The following is a 22,500-nucleotide window of genomic DNA, read 5'->3' as shown; positions in this document are numbered from 1 at the left end:
TGATCTTAGTCAGTGTAAAAGTTGCCATGAGTGAATTTATGGGCTATAAAAGTACTATTGGCACCTCTTTCCCACCCGATTTTCCCAACCTGATGGCATGTATTATTGTTTATCTATAGGATCAATCCATCCACCACCCCAAACCTGTTATTACTACTCCCGAGGATCAATCCATCAATTAAGGATTAAGTCACTCAAGTTAGCAATTAATAAAAATGCTATTCTTATTAATGATGTAAAATTATGCCTTAAAAATTACAAATTTTACAATATTTTGTACTTTTCATAGCTAACAAATCATCAGTCTTAACATTAGGATACATCTTCTGGTGCTAGCTGGAAATTTCTGGTTAAAAACAATAAAAAATTGAATATGCAAGGGATATGTGGCATCTGGCATCCAATAGTAAAAGGCAAAAAAAGTTTCTATTTTACTCTCAGTTTTAAAAGTTTTTACCCATTATAATGCCAAAAACTGTAGTAAGAGTTTCAATACTCACCTGTGATTTGCAGATTTCTCATAAGCTCTTTCAAACATATTTAACAGAGAATCTTCACTGCTATCAAGTTCTCTTTCATCTGTCCTTTTCTCAAGAGCTCTGAAACAAAATACAAATTTTGAATTTTTAATACACCAAATTTTCTTTAACACTAAATTATTAGGCACTCATACTTTGGCCTATACAACAGCAAAATTACCAGAAACTACTATAAAAAAACCATGTCCCTCATTACCACTTGATGTAGTTGCTAGGAAGGAAGCAGAAGTCTGAAAATATATGTAGGGAAATTAGCTAGGCAAATCCACTGGTAGAGTTATGGTAGATGATGGCGTAGAGTGAAGGTAGAAGTGTGGTAGGAACAAATTGCAGCCATAGCAATTTGAAAAACGAGACCAAACACAGGCAGCAACTTGCCAAAACAAATTTGTAATGACTCCAGTGGAAAATCTGAACTTTGACACCTCAAGTGGGTGGTTACTATAGATTAGAGCAACCAATACGACTTATCTAGGGGTGGCACCGGAAGTTAGCAAAGCCACTCAAGAAGAAGTAAGGTGTATCCAAGTTGAAGTTAAAGGGGAGCTAAAATTGAGAAGTTAGACTTCACTTGAAGCCTCAGAAAAGTTCAATCAAGAACAAAGCCTTACAGGGAGGTTGTGTCGGTGTACTCGCTGTTCCCTGTGAATTTTTGTGTAGTGTACTAACTGTGAAACTTGAGTTCCTTAATATAATTAAGATAAACTAAGTGGTGTTTAACTTGCCAAGAGTCCATCCATGTGCCCAAGCTTAACTCCTGAGAGACTGGATAAACAAAGGAAACGAATTTAAATGATTTCATGAATCTACAATGTTCCTAAAGGCGGCCATACACGTACGCGACTGGCATGGGGTTTGTCCTCCCGGGATTAGCGCGCGCTCCAGTCCTCTTGGGTATTGCCCATACACGCAGAGGACTTGCTCTACACATATTTTGAGAGGGCAGAGCTAATATGCAGTGGCCGTGTTCCTTTCAGTCCTGTAGTGTCCTGATATGGTGAGTGTTTTTAAATCATGGCACCAAGTAAAAGGAAGATAAGTGCAATAATGATAATAGCACTCCTGCAAGACGAATACGAGCATGAAATATGCAAGAAAAATTGTAAAGTATGGGTGAAACCATGGCTAATAAAGAGAGGTTTTACCATATGACTTAAATGAAAGAATTAAGGGAAAATAACTGGAAGATTATAGAAATGATTTAAAAATGACTGATGATGGTTGGGGTGTTCCTAATTTTTATTGCTGCTTTATGTACAGTAATCGGGTAACGAAATCCATTCATATAGTTTAGGAGGACCTCTGAATATACAATATGCTTTTCAGCTTTTTCATTTTATTTAACCAACGCAAAGTTTTACCTGCATTTCAGAATGCTTCTCTCTCTCTCTCAAGGTGATATGGAATGCATCATTCTTAAACATACTTTACTTCGTATAACAGGAATCTAAGTTGACTCTGGAGGTGAATGAATTTGAATATCGATGAAAGGTGTGATATCGATCACTATGGACAGATTTCCTCTCAAATGTTTTACTAGTGAAATTCAGTCGTTTAAGAATGTTAATGTTTTTATCGCCACGTTTATCCTTTAGAATGTTTTACAAATTCATTGTAAAACTCATTTATATTAGTCAAAAGATACCATGAAAGGCTGGCAGTTTTGGCTTTCACAAAAGCTGTTTGCATCTTTATCTTTTTTTTTTTTTTTTTTTTTTTTAGATAATTCCAGTAATTGCTCATAAGCGGCTTGTCTTTTTAAATTAGCTAAAAAAAAAAGGCCGAAATGTGCTCTTATTTAGTATACGGTCTCATCACTACATCACTCGGTGACGACAGCCGCAATAAATAAGCAGTCCCGTTTAATTATTGTGTCAAATTCTTCACTTTATTTGAGGGTAAGTATTTGTCGTATTGCATTTCAGTAATGATATGTATTCCGTTCAAGGTTAGAATGGAATCGTGAGATAAATACTTGACTGACTGCGACATCCTTTCACAGCAGCAGTAGGTACTGAGACATCCTTTCACAGCAGCAGTAGGTACTGAGACATCCTTTCACAGCAGCAGTAGGTACTGAGACATCCTTTCACAGCAGCAGTAGGTACTGAGACATCCTTTCACAGCAGCAATAGGTACTGAGACATCCTTTCACAGCAGCAGTAGGTACTGAGACATCCTTTCACAGCAGCAGTAGGTACTGAGACATCCTTTCACAGCAGCAGTAGGTACTGAGACATCCTTTCACAACAGCAGTAGGTACTGGCCCGACTCCCACGAGGAAATAAGGTATTGTACATGTTGAAACTTTGCCTCGGTCCTCCCAAACACCCGCCGCGCTAGTCGCGACGCGCCAGTCATTTCAACATGCTGAAATGACGACGGGACAGGACTGGCATCAATAGCCCCCATACACGATAAAGACTAACCGGTTCGCGCCAGTCGCTATGAAATCAGCGCGCCAGTCTCGTACGTGTATGGCTGCCTTAAGAAAAGAAAAACTCAACCACAAGCCATACAGATGAAGGTTATCCTATATAACAATTAACTTTAACAAATACAACCAAGGTTACCGAAGAAAAGACTGACAAATAATAAAGAGAAGAGAAGAGAGAAAGAATAAAAGGAAAGTAATAACATGACATATCCACATGTGGTTCCTCTAGGTTCTACAGCAAACCAGCTCACTTATTACATAACCTGACCCACATGTGAAATGACTGTGTGGGAAGGCCATTTGAGTAAAGATCATGGTTTATTTCATTTCTTTGGTTTCATTACAAACTGATTAAAGTAAGCCTGTATAAACATGTTTTCAGCAACATAAAATTAGACTTGTGGGGTTTCAGCAAAAATTATAACAATTCTAAAATTAAAAATTTAACTGGAAAGCACACTCACACTAAAGCAAGCTTGCTACAAAAGCAAGGCAGTTTGTCATACGCCCAACAATGAGTCCTCTACTTAATTTTACAATGATTTCCAAGAGAAGACTAGCCCCAACTGCTGCTAAACGGGAGAAATTTCTCAAATGTTGAACAGACGTTCATTGTGAAAGAATATACACCGTTAAACATATTGATTCAAGAGAAGGCTCAGTCACTGTAGTGAGTCCTCAAAGGAGTTATACTCTCATGGTCCCCCCCCCATAAGACATATCAACCAATCTCAATAAATTCTCTTATACAGGTATTCTCCTACTTACAATGGGGTTAGGTTCCAAAAAAACAATCGTTTGTCGAAAAAATCGTATCTCGAATATAGCCTAGCCTACACTAGGGTAATTTCAGTATCATCTTGAATACGTCTCACTGTGAACTAAAATTTTTGTCATCAGATTGCATTGGGAGAATGTTTATTGTGTAAAAAAATATGTTATTTTGCTCACTATTTTCACTTTATTTCATCTTAATACGAGCATTATATTATTTATCTTTTATCAGCATGAAAACAACAGTAAAATGTGTTCTTTTAAGCCCAGTAGTTTTTATTAAAATGATTTTCTCTCGATTTGATCTACAGTTGTCTTTGATGGCATAAGTTTATGGGAGTTTTATCCTTGTTGCCGATGCAGGATAATACTAGTCATTAGCAGCTTGACCAGCTTTAGCAACAACTTGGTTTAAATTTAACAGTAGTATATTTCCTTGCTGATCTTGATCTGTAGCGAATAAAGTTATTACATGAAAATCTATCAGTCCTACTCTACATAATGTCACTTATAACATAGCTATGGTAATTTTTGCAATCGTACGATGGTTGAAATACAAGCTGAATGGAAGTCGTCGTTATCCAATTCGGTTGTACTTAGCAAAAAAGTTGTTTCTTGTTTGGTTGTTCATGGCTGTACAAATTTATGCAATGAGTATAATGTTAAAACAATACCTTCATCATTCTATTTTGCTATTGTTGAACTTATTTAACTAGAAGATGAGACCGAGTTAGGCTATTGTAATTTGGTCTCTCTCGCTCCCACATTATACGCTTTTGCCTGCACCAGTTGCGAGCGAAATTGAAAAATATTTTCAAAATATTGTCGTATCAGTATTAATTGCTAACCCCATTGTAAAATCGTTTTTATCGTACGACAAGTTATCGTAACTTGAACACTACCTGTAGTTGGTCTCAGCCAGAATAGTGCTTGTTGGCATGGGCATAGAATGAAAAGGACTCGGGACATAAGGCTCGCCTGTCCACAGCAACTGCCTTGGTGTTTACTTCATCTTACTCACTACACACCAGGTCTGTGGAAGTTAAATGTTCACCCCAGTCTCGTAGCTTTTCGTCAGGGAAAGTGGGTGAATTTGCGGACTCCATCGGCTACCAAAAATGAGATTTTGACTATGTCAAACCTGCTTTTAGATAGCACAGCCGATGCTCAATCCCAAAGGAACTTACAATAGAAACTGACAGGTGACAAAATGGCTTACCTCCTAATATGTAAATAAATCCCAACAACCCAGATAAATTTTTGGTCTGAAGTATGGTCACAGGTTTTAACAACCATTCCCTTTATTCCACATACCCATTTTGATTTTGCAATAAAGAACAGGCAGGCAACACCCTACATACTAGATACTTATTATTCTTTATGGTTCTAACACGACTTACCTAATTCTCAGGTCTAGCTGCAGGATTACTGTGCCTTCCCCAGCAATATCTCAGCATCATGAGTGATATTCCAGTCAGCATGAACCAGAACTGAATGAAATGTAGAGTAGTATCCATTGATATTCTTTGACTGCTGTGACAGAAAATTATTTTGTGTACCTGAGATACTGGTATAACTTAAATCAGGATATCTAGTGGAACAGGTATTGGATAGTACTCTGGACAATCACCAACATCAATAAACTGGCCACTGTTATGATAAATGAGGCCTTCTACATAAGGATTGGTTCCTTGGCATTTCAAGAAATCCCCTTAGCTCGTAACAGACAACTGACAATCTCCATGTGGTCTGATGAAACATGTGGAGGTTTGATGGAATCTTCTCAAATAAGACTATCTAAAAATACCTTTCTTGAATGGAAGAAGACAAGGAACATCTATTGTACTGACAGAAAAGGAAGTTAGGGGAACCATTACTTTGGGGTCACAATTGAGCTATCAAAATTATCCCTGTGTTCTACAAAGCTCACTAATTGTTGAGTAACCCTTAAACGCCGACTGGACGTATTTTACGTCGACATTTTCTGTCTCTCGGGTGCCGACTGGACGTATTTTACGTCGACATACAAAAGTTTTTTTAAAAATAGGCCTACCAGTTGAAAACTCTTGAATCACGCGCCTTGGGGGATGCTGGGAGTTCACGGATCAAGGTGTTGTTTTGTTTACAATCGTTGCGCAGGCGCGCAAGCGCGAATTTCTTTCTTGCCGCACTAAAAAGTATCTCTGACACATCTCGGAAATTATTTCGTCACTTTGACATAATTTTTGTACCATTTTAAATTAGCCGTTACATGGAGTATTATATATGAAAATGTGCGCATTTTTATGTAGAATACAAAAAAAAAATACTCATGATTGTAGTTTTTATCAGTTTTGAGATATTTTCATATAAATAACGATAAGTGCCAAAATTTCAACCTTCGGTCAACTTTGACTCTATCGAAGTGGTCGAAAAACGCAATTGTAAGCTAAAACTCTAATATTTTAGTAATATTCAATCATTTAAATGAATTTTGCAACTAATTGGAAGTCTCTAGCACAATATTTCGATTTATGGTGAATTTATGAAAAAACTTTTTCCTTACGTCCTCGCGGTAACTCTTCCGAAAAAATCATACATGCGATTGTGGTAATGTTTGCACCATTTTAAATTAGCCGTTACATAAAGTTTCATATATGGAAATGTGCACAATTTCATGCACAATACAACTAAAAACCACCCATGGTTGTAGCTTTTATCAATTTTGAAATATTTTCATATTAAAAATGATAAGTGACAAATTTTCAACCTTCGGTCAATTTTGACTCTACCGAAATGGTCGAAAAACACAATTGTAAGCTAAACCGCTTATATTCTAGTAATATTCGAGCATTTACCTTCAGTTTGCAACAAATTGGAAGTCTCTAGCACAATATTTCGATTTATGGTGAATTTATGAAAAAAATAACATTTTCTTTACGTCTGCGCGGTAACTCTTCCGAAAAAATCATACGTGGGATTGTGGTAATGTTTGCACCATTTTAAATTAGCCGTTACATAAAGTTTTATATATGAAAATGTGCGCAATTTTATGTAGAATACAACTAAAAATAATTGAAGGTTGTAGCTTTTCTCATTTTTGAAATATTTGCATATAAATCACGATAAATAGAAAAAAACCACGTTCGGTCAACTTTGACTCTACTGAAATGGTCGAAAAACGCAATTGTAAGCTAAAACTCTTACAGTCTAGTAATATTCAGTCATTTATCTTCATCTTGAAACAAATTCGAAGTCTCTAGCACAATATTTAGATTTATGGTGAATTTTAAAAAAATCATTCCTTCCCTCCGCGCGCGGATTCTCCGCCACAAATCTCCAAAATGCGTACGTCCCATTCTCGGAATATTTGCTCCGTTTCATATTAGGCATTTCATAGAGTTTTATATATGAAAATGTGCGCAATTTTATGTAGAATAAAACGAAAAATATTTGAAGGTTGTAGCTTTTCTTATTTCCGAAATAATTGCATATAAAAAAATATATATATAAAAATTCGACATTCGGTCAACTTTACCTCGTCAGATATGGTCGAAAACTGCATTTGTAAGCTAATATTCTTACAGTATAGTAATATTCAATCATTTGTCTTCATTTTGAAAGAAATTGGAAGTCTCTAGGACAATATTTAGATTTATGGTGGATTTTTTAAAAAAATATTTGTTTATGTCCGTGCGTTATGAATTCATGCATTATTTTGTGATAATATTTTCTCTGTGTTGCTTTTATCGTTTTACAATGTGTTATATACCAAAATGATTGCAATTTAGTGTACATTACAACGAAAAAAAGTAACTCGTTACCTTTAACCGTTTCGCGCACAGCGCGATTTGAATACAATTATATATGAAATTTCATTTTTGCGCTATCACATATCGCATTATTTATATATGATAATGATAATTTTTTTCATTTCTGATGGTTGCATACTAAACTTCAGGCAATGACAAAAAAAGGAGCCAAAAATGAACTCTTAATCTTGAAAACTAAGCGCGCTGTGATTTTTTGAAAAAAATATTTTTTCTGCTTCCGCGCTCACTCTGAAACACCTCCGGCACACGGGAGACATTTTTTTTTTTACCGCTTCGGCGTTTAAGGGGTAACTGTGGGGAGCTTGATTGCTTTGTTGCTTTGCTTGTGATCCCACCACAGAAATTTTTGGCACCCAAAGTGGGGCTGCTGGTGTGGCAGCTGCAGGACGATTGGCCTAAGCTAGTGTGTATGAGTGGTGAGAAAATTTAGGATGGAAGGATTGAGTGAGGTAGAGAGGTTGGAGGAGCTGAGGTTGGTGAGGGAAACTAAGGAAAGATTGGAAGTGGAATGAGAGGTTAAGGGTAGAGTGAGGAGCTGAAGAACGAGTTAGATGAAATGAGAGGAATGCTAAGGAGTGTGAAAGTGGAAATGAAAGAAGAGGTAAAAGGAGCGGAAGAGAATGGCTGGGAAAATGGATGAAAAACTCGGAGTAATGATGAATGCAATGCAGGAGATAATGAAAGGATTCATGGGAGAGGGAGCAGTAGGAGGTAGGCCTACTGGGTCTTGTGATAGGCCAGGAGTGGTAAAGAAAGTGGAAGAGAGAGTGGATGAGAGTACAAGTGATGAAGGTGATTTGGTTGTGATAAGCAAAGGAAAGAAGGGGAAGACACAGGATAAGGATAAACCTAAGGACAAGAATAAGAAGGGGGCTGAGGAAAAGAAGAAGTCTAAAGGAAAGAAGGCTGGTAAGGATGACAGACATGAAGAGACTAGGACTGAATACGTTGAGGAAAGGGCTGCGAATGATTTAGATAGTGGTGAGTGGAAACAGGTAGGTAGAAAGGAGGGTAAGAAGAGCATAATCAAGAGCATGGATGTTAGTATGGAAGCTGATTCGTTGTATTCGGATGCAGTTAAGAGGGATCAGAATGGAAGTAGCAAGAGTGAGCAGGAAGTACGAAAGGCTGTGCATATGAGAGCGGTACAACGATGTGCACAATACGAGGAATATGGTAGTAGGGATATAGGGGATTTTTCAAAGGAATATGAGAAGTATTGCAAGGCTAAGTATGGGGATAACAAGAGAGTTTGGGCAAGAGAGTTGGGTAGCTTTTTGATGGGATTTTTGTTGAGTATGTATGGGGTAATGATGAGTGTAGGGAATGTGCCATATGAGTGTGTGAAAGCCAGGATTGTGGAACAAGCGAAGAGGATAAAGAGTAGCATTAGGTATAGGAAAAACATGATTTTGAAGAGGCAAGACTGAAGGTTGGTGAGTCATTGTCAATGTATGTGTACAGGTTGGAAGGATTAGCTACATGAGGCAATTTTAGAAGGGACAATGCGAATGGCAGAGCAAGCGGTTGATAGGAGCATTACAGCAAGTAATGTAAGTATGGTGAAACCACAAGATAGGAGTGTGGGTGTTAGAAGGTTAGGGTCAGTTAGCTGTAAGCAAGAGCAGAAGTGTTATAGATGTGAGAAATCAGGGCAAAAGAAGAATAAATGTTGGTGGGCGTTATGAGTGTGCTTCAGGTGTGGGCAGACAGACCATTTTGGATGACACTGAATCTGAAATAAAGGAACGCGATGAGGAAGCCTCCTCACCCCTGGAACGAGAACTGGAACCCGAGGGAGAGGGAGCTACATTACACATAACATCAGCCTGTGGCACTCCCGATACTTCCATTGACGAATAAATGGAAGAAAAGGAAGGAGACACAGGAACACCAGAGTTAGCATCAAACAAAGGAGAAGGAGCAGCCAAATCATCCCGAAGAGGCGAAGAAAACCCCTCCCAAGAAGATACAGTTGAAACTCTGTGATGCTCCCTCTTCTTATAAAATAACTTCCACTGAGCCTTAGGTCAGGCACGACATTCTGGGCAAGGATTCATCACTGTACAAAATTTTGCTCTGCACCTACTGCAAGATGTATGTGGATCCGTAGCTGTAGATGCCAAAAATCTTGAACACAGGAACCCTCGGACGCCCAGGCACATATGCTGGCGAGGTCGTGGAGACTCGGAGGAAGCCATCACCCAATAACACACACACACACACAACACTCTAAAAGAACAGAACATGGGCAAAACACAACCAGCTTGAAAGGAGAGCAAAGTGTATCTACTCTCCAAGGCGGTTAGGAAAAGACTGAGCATCACAGGGTTATGTGCAGTCGCTGACCAGCTTTCACCTCTTACGCGCAGGCGTTGCCAAATCTCACAGATTCCTTGCTTACAATCTCTGATTGTAATAACCAGTTACCAGCTGCTCTTGGAAAATATCGTATTATTAAAACAAGAAGTCCTTCCCACCTAAACAGCTACTCAAACATATGTTAAAATAAATGCATAATAAAAATCTTAAATACATACCAATCACTTTAGGATTAAAAACACCACTACATGCATGGCTGGCCAAGTGAGTCTTTTTCTTTAGAGTTTGTCTAAAGGAGCTCTTGACTACATGTAAGGCACATGTGAATTGATAGGTTTATGTTAAATGTTTTTATATCTAAATTTCATTTAATTTTTCCATTTTTAGGATTCACGGTTGTCTGAAAGTGTATATGTCAAGGGCAACCATATTTGTGATTTTGCATTATGATCAAGAGTTAATAATAAAAGTAACAAGTGAGCCTACATTACAATTCAAAACACTGTATGTGTTCTCCCTTGCATAGTTTTTTTTATAACCAATCTAAACAGAGCTTCATCAACCAAGAATATGATATTTTTGCTTTTGTAAAAGTAGCACAGCTTCACTAATACTACTCTGCATTATTTATTTTAATACCTTTTAATGTCCTTGACAGCCTGGTCATTTTTCTGTAGCCTTCTGATTATGGAATCTTCATTTTTTATGCTCAGTTCATAAAAACATACAACTTCATTATCCACAATAGCTTCCAAAGGTGTGCAGATGATATCCTTCAAAAGAATAAAGTCGCCAACCTAGAAGAAAGTATATAGAGGAATTAGTTACAATGTGTTCAAATTTTCTGCATTTTGAAATTTTCTATTGTATATCATAGGCAACCAGAAGTTTTATTATTCCTGTAAACAGAATAATACGACTGAGACACATAAATAGCTTTTGTAAAAAAAAATTGTAAAAGAAATGGTAGTTGATTTGTAAAAGCATGCAGGTAGGTGTAAGAAAGAGGTCCTTTGATCACTGGGTGTCTCACAACCAATTGTAGTACTTTATGAATGAGCTAACTTCTCAAAAGACTCCTTAGACTTCTAATTGAGCTTCCTTTATAGGTATTGTTAAGTCACTGATTTACAGAATTTTCTTCATTGCAATTCCGTAACTAGGTGCAACTTTGTTTTTTCAGAAATAATACTTACTCAATTTTCAACTTTCTTCAATGTTGTGAGTTCTACCAGATGAATGCAATTTTGCCTCTGTAGTGATTAGTAATTTACAAGGAGGAAGTCTTTTACGTACCATTTTCATTTGTCATTAATTTACAAGGAGGAATTCTTTTACGTACCATTTCCATTTGTCATGAAAGAAAATCATCTTACTTTTCAGCTGTTGTTAGGTTTGCCTCCTGTATGTCATCAGGTTTCTGTTTCTTAGAATAATTGGTGCCAGAAAGGGCTAACAGTAGACAATCATCAAGTAGGTAGCTTGGTTTCTGTAAGCTATCTCTCAGCAAGTTTTCTGCTAAATTTAGGCTTTCAAGTTCTTAGGCATAGGTTTATCAACCCTTAATGGACGGATACACTTACAAGTAGTGACAGGTTTAGGGTGGTTGATGGATATAATCATGGTGAGTAACATTACCCACCACTGATTTGGGGGAATCGGGCAGGAAAAAGGTGCCATTACTTTTCTGGGCTCAGCTCGTGTCGGCCTATGAAAGGATCCTTAATATCATTCTTTCTAGGTAAAATTAATCTAAAATTACCAGAGAAAAACAAAATTAAGAAAATGTCAGTAAAACTGACTCGCTCACTCTTAAAAAAAAGAGTCGGTATGAAAATAGGGGCGAGTGTGGAACACTACCACGAGACAATCACCAATTAGAACTTCCAATCAGAATCCCCCTAAGAGAGAGCTGATACCAACGGGCGATGCAGCCGCTACTACTACTACTAGAGGACGCCATGGACAGCAGCGCCCCTAGCGGACATCCTTAATTTTTAGCGCTAGCGTCAAGACGCAATTTTCCCTTGTGCTGTGCTATTTCTGGATTTATCTCTATATTCTACCATGGAACGCTCAGCTATTGCCACGGCTAAGTTAACCCTGACCCTCTTAACAGCCGATTGGACGTATTAAACGTCGTGTCAAAATGTCTCCTGTATGCCGATTGGACGTATCATACGTCGGCCTCAAAAAGTTTTTTTTAAAATTCTCGGAAAAATACTGTATAGGCCTAACCACCGAGAACTTTTGTATCACGCGCCTTGGGGTGATGCTGGAGTTCACGGATCAAGGCGTTTTTTTGTTTTTTGTTTACAATCGCTACGCAGGCGCGCGAAGCGCGAATTTCTTTCATATCGCACTAAAAAGTATCAGTGACACATCTCGGAAATTATTTCGTCACTTTGACTTAATTTTTGCACCATTTTAAATTATCCTTTACATGAAGTATTATATATGAAAATGTGCGCAATTTCATGTAAAATACAACAAAAAAAATACTCATGATTGTAGCTTTTATCAGTTTTGAAATATTTTCATATAAATAACGATAAGTGCAAAAATTTCAACCTTTGGTCAACTTTGACTCTACAGAAATGGTCGAGAAACGCAATTGTAAGCTAAAATTCTTATATTATAATAATATTCAATCATTTGCCTTCATTTTGCAACAAATTGGACGTCTCTAGCACAATATTTCGATTTATGGTTAATTTATGAAAAAACTTTTTCCTCACGTTCGTGCGATAACTCTTCCGATAAATTTTTTCGTGCGATTGTCCTAATGTTTGCACCCTTTTAAATTTGCCGTTACATAAAGTTTTATATATGGAAATGTGCGCAATTTCATGCACAATACAACAACAAACAACCCATGGTTGTAGCTTTTATCAGTTTCGAAATATTTTCATATAAATAACGTTAAGTGCAAAAATTTCAACTTTTGGTCAACTTTGACTCTACCGAAATGGTCGAAAAACGCAATTGTAAGCTAAAACTCTTATATTCTAGTAATATTCAATCATTTACCTTCATTTTGCAACGACTTGGAAGTCTCTAGCACAATATTTCGATTTATGGTGAATTTATGAAAAAAAAAAAAACATTTTCCTTACGTTCGCGCGGTAACTCTTCCGAAAAAATCAGAATTTTTTTGTGCGATTGTCGAAATGTTTGCACCATTTAAAATTAGCTGTTACAAAGTTTTATATATGAAAATGTGCGCAATTTCATGTAGAATACAACTAAAAATGATTGAAGGTTGTAGCTTTTTTCCTTTTTCGAAATATTTGCATATAAATCACGATAAATAAAAAAAAAAACAACTTCGGTCAAATTTGACTCTACCGAAATAGTTGAAAAACGCAATTGTAAGCTAAAACTCTTACGGGCCTAGTAATATTCCGTCATTTTTCTTCATTTTTAAACAAATTTGAAGTCTCTAAAACAATATTGTGATTTATGGTGAATTTTTGAAAAATATATTTACCTTCACTCCGCGCGCCGATTCGCGGCCGCAAGTCTCCGAAATACGTACATCGCATTATCCTAATATTTGCTCCTTTTCATATTAGCCTTTTTATAGAGTTTCATATATCAAAATGTGCGCAAATTCATGAAGAATACAATAAAAAATATTGAAGGTTGTAGCTTTTTCCATCTCCGAAATATGTGCATATAAAAAAATATATATATAAAAATTTCGACATTCGGTCAAATTTAACTCGTCCGAAATGGTCGAAATCTGCAATTCTAATCTAAAACTCTTAATTTTGAACAAATTGGAAGTCTCTAGAACAATATTTAGAATTACGGTGAATTTTTGAAATAACATTTTTTTACGAATTCGTACATCATTTTGTGATAATATTTTTCCGGTGTTGCTTTTATGTTTTACTATGTATTATATATCAAAAGGATTGCAATTTAGTGTACAATACAACGAAAAAAAATTAACTCGTTAGCTTTGACCGTTTTTGCACAGCGTGATTTGAATACAATTATCTATGAATTTTTTTTTTCGCTACCATATATCGCATTATTTACATATGATAATGATATTATTTTTCATTTCTGATGATTGCTACTAAACTTCAGGCAATGGAAAAAAAATGAGCCAAAAATGAACTCTTAATCTTCAAAACTAAGCGCGCTGTGATTTTTTGAAAAAATTATTTTTTTCCGCTTCCTCGCTCACTCCAAACCGGCGCCGGCATACAGGAGAGGTTTTGATTTTTAGGGCTTCGGCGTAAGAGGGTTAAGTAACTCATAAGTAATATTTTACCTCGTTTTTATCTTCCGGGTACCAGTATTTTCCTCTTAATAGGTCATATACGGTTCCCCGGTTGTCTCGTGGCGGCGCCATGCTGCCTCGTAAGAATTCCCGTCCTCCATACTGGGACTTCTTATACTTATGGGCTTACTTTATTACGTTCATTGTTTTTACATCGAGCTTTAGCTAGTTCGCAGCCCTCCTAACCATTTCTCTTAGTTTTGGTATTTAGGGCTACTATTATTATTCCGGCCCAGCATCCCGGCTCTTGCTCTTCATCGGCTATCGCTGGCTCCGAGTAGGCTTCTGTTTCTTGGAACAGTTTGCCTCCTCCTGGGCTTCTTTCTCTTTTACTAAAAGTGTCTTTTCCATCTTTTCGATGTATATTTTTATTATATTTAGGGTGTTAGGCTAGCCTAGGTGCTTGTTCCTTGTATTGGTACAGCCTGGTTCACGTGGTGGCCCTCTCACGGTTGTGTGCTCGCGGCCTAGGCCACTTGCGGTCACGTGTTCCATCGCACCTTACCTGCCCCCGTCCTCCCCTTCTGGTATAGGGAGGAGCTGGGGGACCCCTTGGTTGTCATGACAACCTCAGTTGCCTTCTCTCACTCCTACTCTGAGGCGGCCAGGGGTTCCTCCCAGCGGGGGGTATAGGGCGACCACTCATGAGGTACCGGGTCTCCGTGCGGGTAGTCGGTGAGGCGGGGAGGAGTAGGCCATCCCTCCCCCCTCTCTCACTCCCGCCGTGTTACACCGAGACCTTCCTCCCCCCCTCCCCCCAGTTGCTCAGCCACCTCCCTCGCTATACGAAAGAAGCCTTCCGTCGCAGCCGGGGCACCTTTGGTTATAGATTACTGGCTCCGCTAGCGGGCGGGGTGGGCACCACTAGTGGTCGGTTGCTTGCCTACTATATCCTTACATCTCTCCCCCGCTACCGGAAGGGAGCTTGCTTCTTACCCGCGCACTCTTCTAGTAGACGGGCGGAGAGAGGTTTGTGTTATTATTATTTTTATTTTAAGGATATACCCTAATTTTACAATGAATTGTGTAATATGATTATTTTTATCTACCATCCCCGCCATTTTCCGTCGTGGTTTCCATTTACCACCACTCCTGGTTGGTTCCCTTTTGTGTCTCCGCCATCGGCGGAGCTATAGCCTAGGGGCATAACCAACCTAGTTACCACACGTATTTTGGCGGGCTCTGGTTTAATCTAACTTTATCGCTCCGGCACCAGCGGAGCATTTGTTAGACTGTAAGTGTTTACCTGGTACTCATGTATCTTTCCACTTACAGGCTACCAACTGTCAGGTCCCAGCGTGCAACGCGACGTTGTACGACCCCTGCGGCCATGATGAGTGCAGGTCTCACGCCCCATGTGCCACGTCATACAATGAGATGATCGTCTGGCACCCCGAAGCCTGCGCCATCTGCTACGACCTGGTCGGTCAGCTGGGAGATGGGGTAAGTCCGTGATAGGCTTCCTTATCATTTACTAACAACTCTTAGTCATAAGTTTGTTAACCCCGTTCCGCCACTGGAAGCTAATCTCGCTTTTCTTTCAGGCTACTGGTGTGAGGGAAGTCGCCCTCGCCACCTGAAAGCGTGGGTGGGCGGCTTCGGGAAGAACGCCGCCAAAGGCCAGCCCTACATTCTGGATAAGAAGCTGGCCATCCAGATCTTCCCTGCGGGCAAGTCGACCGGTTACGTTGACCCCTTGTCCGCTGCCCCTCTGATAGCCTCCATCCAGCAAGACCTCCAGCAATCCTTTGGGGTCGTAGCCTCCCAGGAGTCGGTCCCGGACGTCGCTGCCCTGGACCTTAACATCGAGCCCATGGCGGTAGGGGGTGGAGGATTTGTTGGTTGAGGTAGGTGTGTCGGGCGCCCAAGGTCTTTCCTTGGGTGCTCCTGGATCTTCTCCTGTCCCTTCTTCCAGTGCTTCATTTCAAGGCTTTGTGGGATCTGAGGTCCCTACCCGCTCTCCCGCTCTCTCTGTACCCCCAAAGGTGAAGGGACAGAGAGAACCGAAGACTCTGGCCAAGACAACTTCGAGGAAGTCGTCTTCGTCTTCTTCGGCTAGGAAGTTGTCGTCTTCCTACGCCGATGCGGTGAAAGCGAAGCCGAGCTTCTTCTCAACCTCTAAGAGCTCCAGAAGCAAGGCTTGGCTTAAGGAGAAGGCTCGCGCTCCGCCGAGCCAGTGCCTTCTCCCGCCTCCACCGCTTCCACTCCGGTTACGCCGGTAGGAGGAGCAGGGCCTAGCACCTTTGATCCCTCTGCTTTCTCAGCAGTGGTGATGCAACAGGTGGGCGAGCTGGTTGGCTCGCAAGTCTCCGCCCTGGGGACAAGATTCGAGCAGATGTTCGCACAGTTGTCGAGCACTCTGTCTCAATCAGGCCAATCGATACAAGACCTCTCTAACAGGGTTAGAGAAAATGAGGACCGAGTAGCTGGGCTATCTCAGGTTCCTCTTCCAGTCTCCCCAGCGCCAAGCACTGGGATTCTCCAACTCCCGCCATACGACTCTCTGCCAGCTTCTCCCATGGAGAACCCATGGAGAGTAGCTGCCTACGCTCCTTTCAAGGATGGGATGATCTCTATCCCGGAGTGTGGAACTCGAAGGATTGAGGACTTCGAGTTTTACCCTCCAGGTCTGACGCAGCCTTTCATCGGTTATGCTAGGCTGACCGTGGCGGCTCTGACTAGGGAAGACAAGATCTCTAGAGAGTCGGTCCTATACAGTAGGGATCATGCTCAGCGGGAATGGGTTCACTGCCTTGAGGACTGGGAGTGTACGAACACCAAACTCCAGGCCTACAAGAGTCCCTTCACTATTTTCGCGACGGAAGAGGAGGTTTCTCTTCCGTTTGCCACGAAATTGGTGGAGAAGTCCCTTCAGGCAGTCCTCAAGGATGAGCCCATCCACAGTTGAGGGAGGCGGAGTCTACTTCTCCGCTCTTCCCGGCTTTCGGAGAATTGTGGGAGAACTTACCAGCTACGTTCACGCTTGGTAAGCTCAAACCGGACTGCGCCATGGACCAGTTCGGCGAGAAGCTACCAAGGCTGCCGGATTCCCTAATCCAGGCAGAGTTTGATGCCGAACCAGGTTTGGCAGGTCCCTCAATTCCCTTACCCTTATAATTACGGAAATGGCTGCCCTCTCTTATGCTACGGAACCGCTGTTCAAGATTTTGGCGAAATCTCAGTTCCAGACGGTTCTATCGGACGCTTTTGACTTCTTCCAGGCTAGGAGGAACTGCCGAAAGCATGTTCTACAAGAATGTACTATTAGGCATGAGCCGAATAGACTCTTGGCCTCTAGCATGTGGGGAGCGGATCTCTTCCAGGAGTCCGCTGTCAACGAGGTTCACCACGAAGCTGCTAGGCTCAACCAGAGCCTTAGAGCTAGGTGGGGTATTTCCTCAAAAAGGAAACAAGATTCCGTTCCCACTGCTGGTAAGAAACCGAAGAAGGCTGGTAAGAGGTTCCAGCCGTATCAGAAACACCAGCAACAACAGCAATTTGTGCAGGCGGTCCCGGTTACCCAACAAGGACAACCTGCTAGTTCGAAGCAGAACAGCCCACCTCCTGTTGTCCCCTCAATCTCAGCCATCCACCTCCTACGCTATCTCGCCGGCCTTCAACCCCACATATGAGGCTCAAGGCTACAACAGCCGAGAGGTAGGGCGAGAGGTTACTTTCGTCAGCGTGGCGCAGGAAGGGCCACAAGGAGCAGGCAGTTCAGAGGAGGGCGTGGTGGCCAACCCGCCCATCAACAATGAGGCTCCCCAGGTAGGAGGGAGGCTGTTCCTCTTCCGCCTCAGGTGGGGGTTCAGCAATTGGGCACAGAGCATAGTGTCCAAAGGATTGGGCTGGAGTTGGATCAAAGATCCTCCTCCAATCAAATCATTCCACCAGATACCGTCAGAGGAATTGACAGATTACGCGAAGAACTCCTTCAGAAAGGAGCTATTGCGAGAGTCAAGCATCTAAAATTTCAAGGTCGCTTATTCAGCGTGCCAAAGAAAGGCTCACAAAAAGAAGGGTAATCTTAGACTTGTCAAAGCTAAACTCTTTCATTCGTTGCGACAAGTTCAAGATGCTTACCCTCTCGCAAGTAAGGACCTTACTTCCGCGTGGAGCCGTCACATGCTCCATCGATCTTACAGACGCATACTATCATATCCCTATAGCCAGGCACTTCCGCCCATTCCTAGGATTCAGGCTAGGAAATCAAACATTCTCATTCAAAGTGATGCCCTTCGGTCTGAATGTAGCCCCCAGGGTATTCACAAAAATAGCAGAAGTGGTTGTACAACAATTGAGAGCTCAGGAATCATGGTAGCAGCATACCTCGACGATTGGTTGATCTGGGCACCAACAGTCGAGGAATGTCTCAAAGCCACCAAAAAGGTAGTTCACTTTCTGGAACATCTAGGGTTTTTTCCAGATAAACAAAACGAAATCCAGACTTACTCCGGAATCTCGTTTTCAGTGGCTAGGAATCCAATGGGATTTGGCTTCCCACAATCTGTCAATTCCAGTGGCCAAACGGAAGGAAATAGCAAAATCTGTCAGGCAATTTCTCAAGTGCAAACAAACGTCAAGGAGAAACCAGGAGAGAATCCTAGGATCCCTTCAGTTTGCTTCGGTAACAGATATCCTTCTGAAGGCAAGGCTAAAAGATATAAATCGAATTTGGCGGTCAAGAGCAAACTCCAAATATCGAGACAAGTTGTCAGTAGTCCCACAGATCCTCCGCAATCAACTACGGCCTTGTCAAAAGTAAAGAACTTAGCCAAGAAAGTACCCCTTCAATATCCCCTTCCAGTGTTAACCATTCACAAACGGATGCATCCCTGTCCCGGAGGGTGGGGGGGATACTCTCAGTTCAAACAGGTTCAGGGACTTGGTCAGTTCAATTTCGCCAGCTCCACATAAACGTGTTGGAAGCAATGGCAGTATTTCTTACTCTGAAGAGACTGCTTCCCCCGAAGAAGTCTCATCTAAGGCTAGTTTTGGACAGTGCAGTGGTAGTTCATTGCATCAACAGAGGAGGGTCCAAATCCAAGCATGTGAATCATGTCATGATAGCCATCTTTGCATTAGCAAACAAACACAAATGGCATCTGTCTGCCACTCACCTGGCAGGAGTAAGGAATGTGATAGCAGACGGCCCTGTCCCGGTCAGTTCCTCTGGAATCAGAGTGGTCTCTAGACGACGGGTTCATTCCAGTGGGTAGGCCTGAGAGTCCCAGGTCTCCAAGTGGATCTCTTCGCCTCACAAGCGAACCACAAGCTCCCTTGCTATGTGGCCCCCAACCTGGACCCTCTGGCTTATGCCACGGACTACCCTGTCGTTGGATTGGAATCAGTGGAGGAGAATTTATGTTTTTCCTCCAGTGAATCTTCTCTTGAAAGTCCTAAGCAAACTAAGGTCTTTCAAAGGGATAGTAGCTCTGATTGCACCGGACTGGCCCAAGAGCAACTGGTATCCTCTTCTTCTGGAATTGGGTCTCCGGCCTCAACGGATCCCCAATCCCAAGCTATCACAATCAGTACAAATGAGGACTGTGTTCGCTTCCTCAGGAATTCTCCAGACCCTAACTTTATGGACTTCATGAAGTTTGCGGCTAATAAAGATGCTGATATTGATCCACAGAATATTCTCTTCCTAGAATCAGATAAGAGAGAGTCACCATTAGGCAATATGAACTCAGCTGTTAAAAATTAGCATCTTTCTTGAGAGAATCGAACACTACAACCATGACAGTTAACCTGGCCATATCCTTTTTCAGATCCTTGTTTGAAAAAGGTTTAGCAGCTAGCACTATTACCACTCATAAGTCGGCTTTGAAGAAAATCTTTCAAGTAGGTTTTCAGATAGATCTGACTGAATCTTATTTCACATCTATCCCCAAAGCCTGTGCTAGACTTAGACCTTCTCAGAGGCCTACTACAGTTTCATGGTTCTTAAATGATGTCCTCAAACTAGCTTCAGATACTGACAACTCATCTTGTACATTCATAATGCTCCTGAGGAAGACATTATTCTTATTAAGCCTAGCCTCAGGAGCTAGAATTTCAGAACTGTCGGCTCTATCCAGGGATGCGGGTCATGTGGAATTCCTCCCATCAGGAGAAGTTCTACTTGCTCCGGATCGTAGCTTTTTAGCCAAAAATGAGGATCCTCTTGCAAGGTGGGCTCCTTGGAAGGTTATCCCACTTCCACAGGATCCTTCTCTCTGCCCAGTGTCAATCTTAGAGCCTTTCTATCTCGTACTTCTTCAAGATCCTCAGGTGCTCTCTTCATGAGAGAAAATGGTGGTACTTTGTCAGTAAAAGGTATTAGACAACAAATCCTTTACTTCATTAAACAAGCCAACCCTGAGTCATTCCCAAAAGCACATGATATCAGGGGGATAGCCACCTCAAATTAAATTATTTCCAACATATGAACTTTGAGGATCTTAGAAAGTATACTGGATGAATCCCCGACAGTCTTTAAACGGCATTATCTAAAGTCCTTGGAATCTTAAAGTTTTCAGCAGTAGCAGCGGGAAACATTGTTTCCCTGATACTGTATAGTAGTTGTAGTATAGATCCAGGTCTCCTTTCTACCTACATCATCCAACATGCCTCACCTTATCGCCAGGCTACTCGAATATCATAGCCTTAGCCGCTGAATCATATAGTGGATTGTCCCTTATTTTTTTGCTAGGGACATCCACTCTTGTACTGATAATGTACCTCAGTGTACCCTACCCTTATTTTTTTATGCTAGGTAGGACACAATGTGTTTGTATATTTTGCCATACTTGTATTAATGATGGACCTTTTCCAATTGTAATGGACTTCAGTGTACCTACCCTTATTTTTATGCTAGGTAGGACACAATGAGTTTGTATATTTTGTAATATGTTAAGTAAATCCCTTTTGTTTATATTACATGCATCACTGTAATTTTACTGTAATTACCATTTAAGTACTTTAAGGTTACTAACATTCTATTGTTTTACTGTTTAGTATAAGTTAGTTTAAGTGCTTAGTTTGTATGCTGTAATTGATTTACTTATATTATATCCATCATTTTACACTGCTTTTCATTGTTCCTTTTTTCCCATCTTGTCTGTTTCTCTGGTACTCTTTCATAGGCCGACACGAGCTGAGCCCAGAAAAGGGATTTTGACGAAGGAAAAATCTATTTCTGGGTGATTGGCTCGTGTCGCCCTATGAAACCCCCCCTTTATGGTTTGTTCCCCTCCTTGCAGGACAAGATGTTTTTAGATGTTTTTAGATTAAGGATGTCCGCTAGGGGCGCTGCTGTCCGTGGCGTCCTCTAGTAGTAGTAGTAACGGCTGCATCGCCCGTTGGTATCAGCTCTCTCTTAGGGGATTCTGATTGGAAGTTCTAATTGGTGATTGTCTCGTGGTAGTGTTCCACACTCGCCCCTATTTTCAATACCGACACTTTCTATTTTTAAGAGTGAGCGAGTCAGGGTTTTACTGACATTTTCTTAATTTTGTTTTTCTCTGGTAATTTTAGATTAATTTTACCTAGAAAGAATGATATTAAGGATCCTTTCATAGGGCGACACGAGCCAATCACCCAGAAATAGATTTTTCCTTCGTCAAAATCCCTTTTATAGCCCCTAAATTCACTATGTAATGGCAACTTCTACACTGGTTTCCGATAAAGTGGGCATCTCATGGCAGTTAGTAGTGTACTGAACTTCAAAGAGAGATCTACTGCCTCTCTCTCTCTCACATGATGTCTTATATATTTGCTCATAAACATAACCCGGAGTTCCTGTTGGTTTTAGTTCTTATCTTTTATATTATGTCATTTATAATAATAATTTTGCAAATAAAAGTGCAAAGACACATGAGAAATTATATGCAGGCGGTCCCCGGCTTACGACGGTTCCGGCTTACGACGTTCCGAGGTTACGACGCTTTTTCTTAAATATTCAATGGAAAATCCGTCCTGGGTTACGACGCTTTTGTTTCCGAGGTTACGACGCTGACGCTTCCGACGCTCCGAGTTAACGACGCTTTTAAAAAACGCATGCTATGATAAAAATCCTTTATAGTTTAGCACAGTATATAATAAAAATATGTTTTTGGTTACATTACAACAAAAATTTTGAGGTTATGATGATTTTCGACATTTTTTTTTTTCGTATGTGACATGCAATACTTGCATGTCACACAGGTAAGGTCTCTCTAACTTTTTCTTAGTTTAAGGCATATTTCCAAGTGTCGTTCCGGCTTACGACGATTTTCGGCCTCAAGAACGGAACCCCCGTCGTAACCGGGGACTGTCTGTATATCCAAAATAGTTGCT

The 22,500-nt window shown here is 40.8% G+C and overlaps 1 protein-coding gene across 1 annotated transcript in view; it reads right to left on the bottom strand.

Moving 5' to 3' along the window:
• Positions 1-22,500, bottom strand: part of LOC135226630 (uncharacterized) — a 110,640-nt gene that overhangs the window by 86,664 nt on the left and 1,476 nt on the right. The window contains exons 2-3 of the mRNA XM_064266344.1: positions 10,524-10,681; positions 501-599 (exon numbers count right to left, since the gene is read on the bottom strand). Coding sequence (XP_064122414.1) covers positions 501-599; positions 10,524-10,681 — 257 coding nt within the window. The remainder of the gene's footprint in view (positions 1-500; positions 600-10,523; positions 10,682-22,500) is intronic.

The sequence above is a fragment of the Macrobrachium nipponense genome, chromosome 15 (assembly GCF_015104395.2).
Source record: "Macrobrachium nipponense isolate FS-2020 chromosome 15, ASM1510439v2, whole genome shotgun sequence".
Taxonomy (NCBI): domain Eukaryota; kingdom Metazoa; phylum Arthropoda; class Malacostraca; order Decapoda; family Palaemonidae; genus Macrobrachium; species Macrobrachium nipponense.
This window is presented reverse-complemented; position numbering and strand designations above follow the sequence as displayed.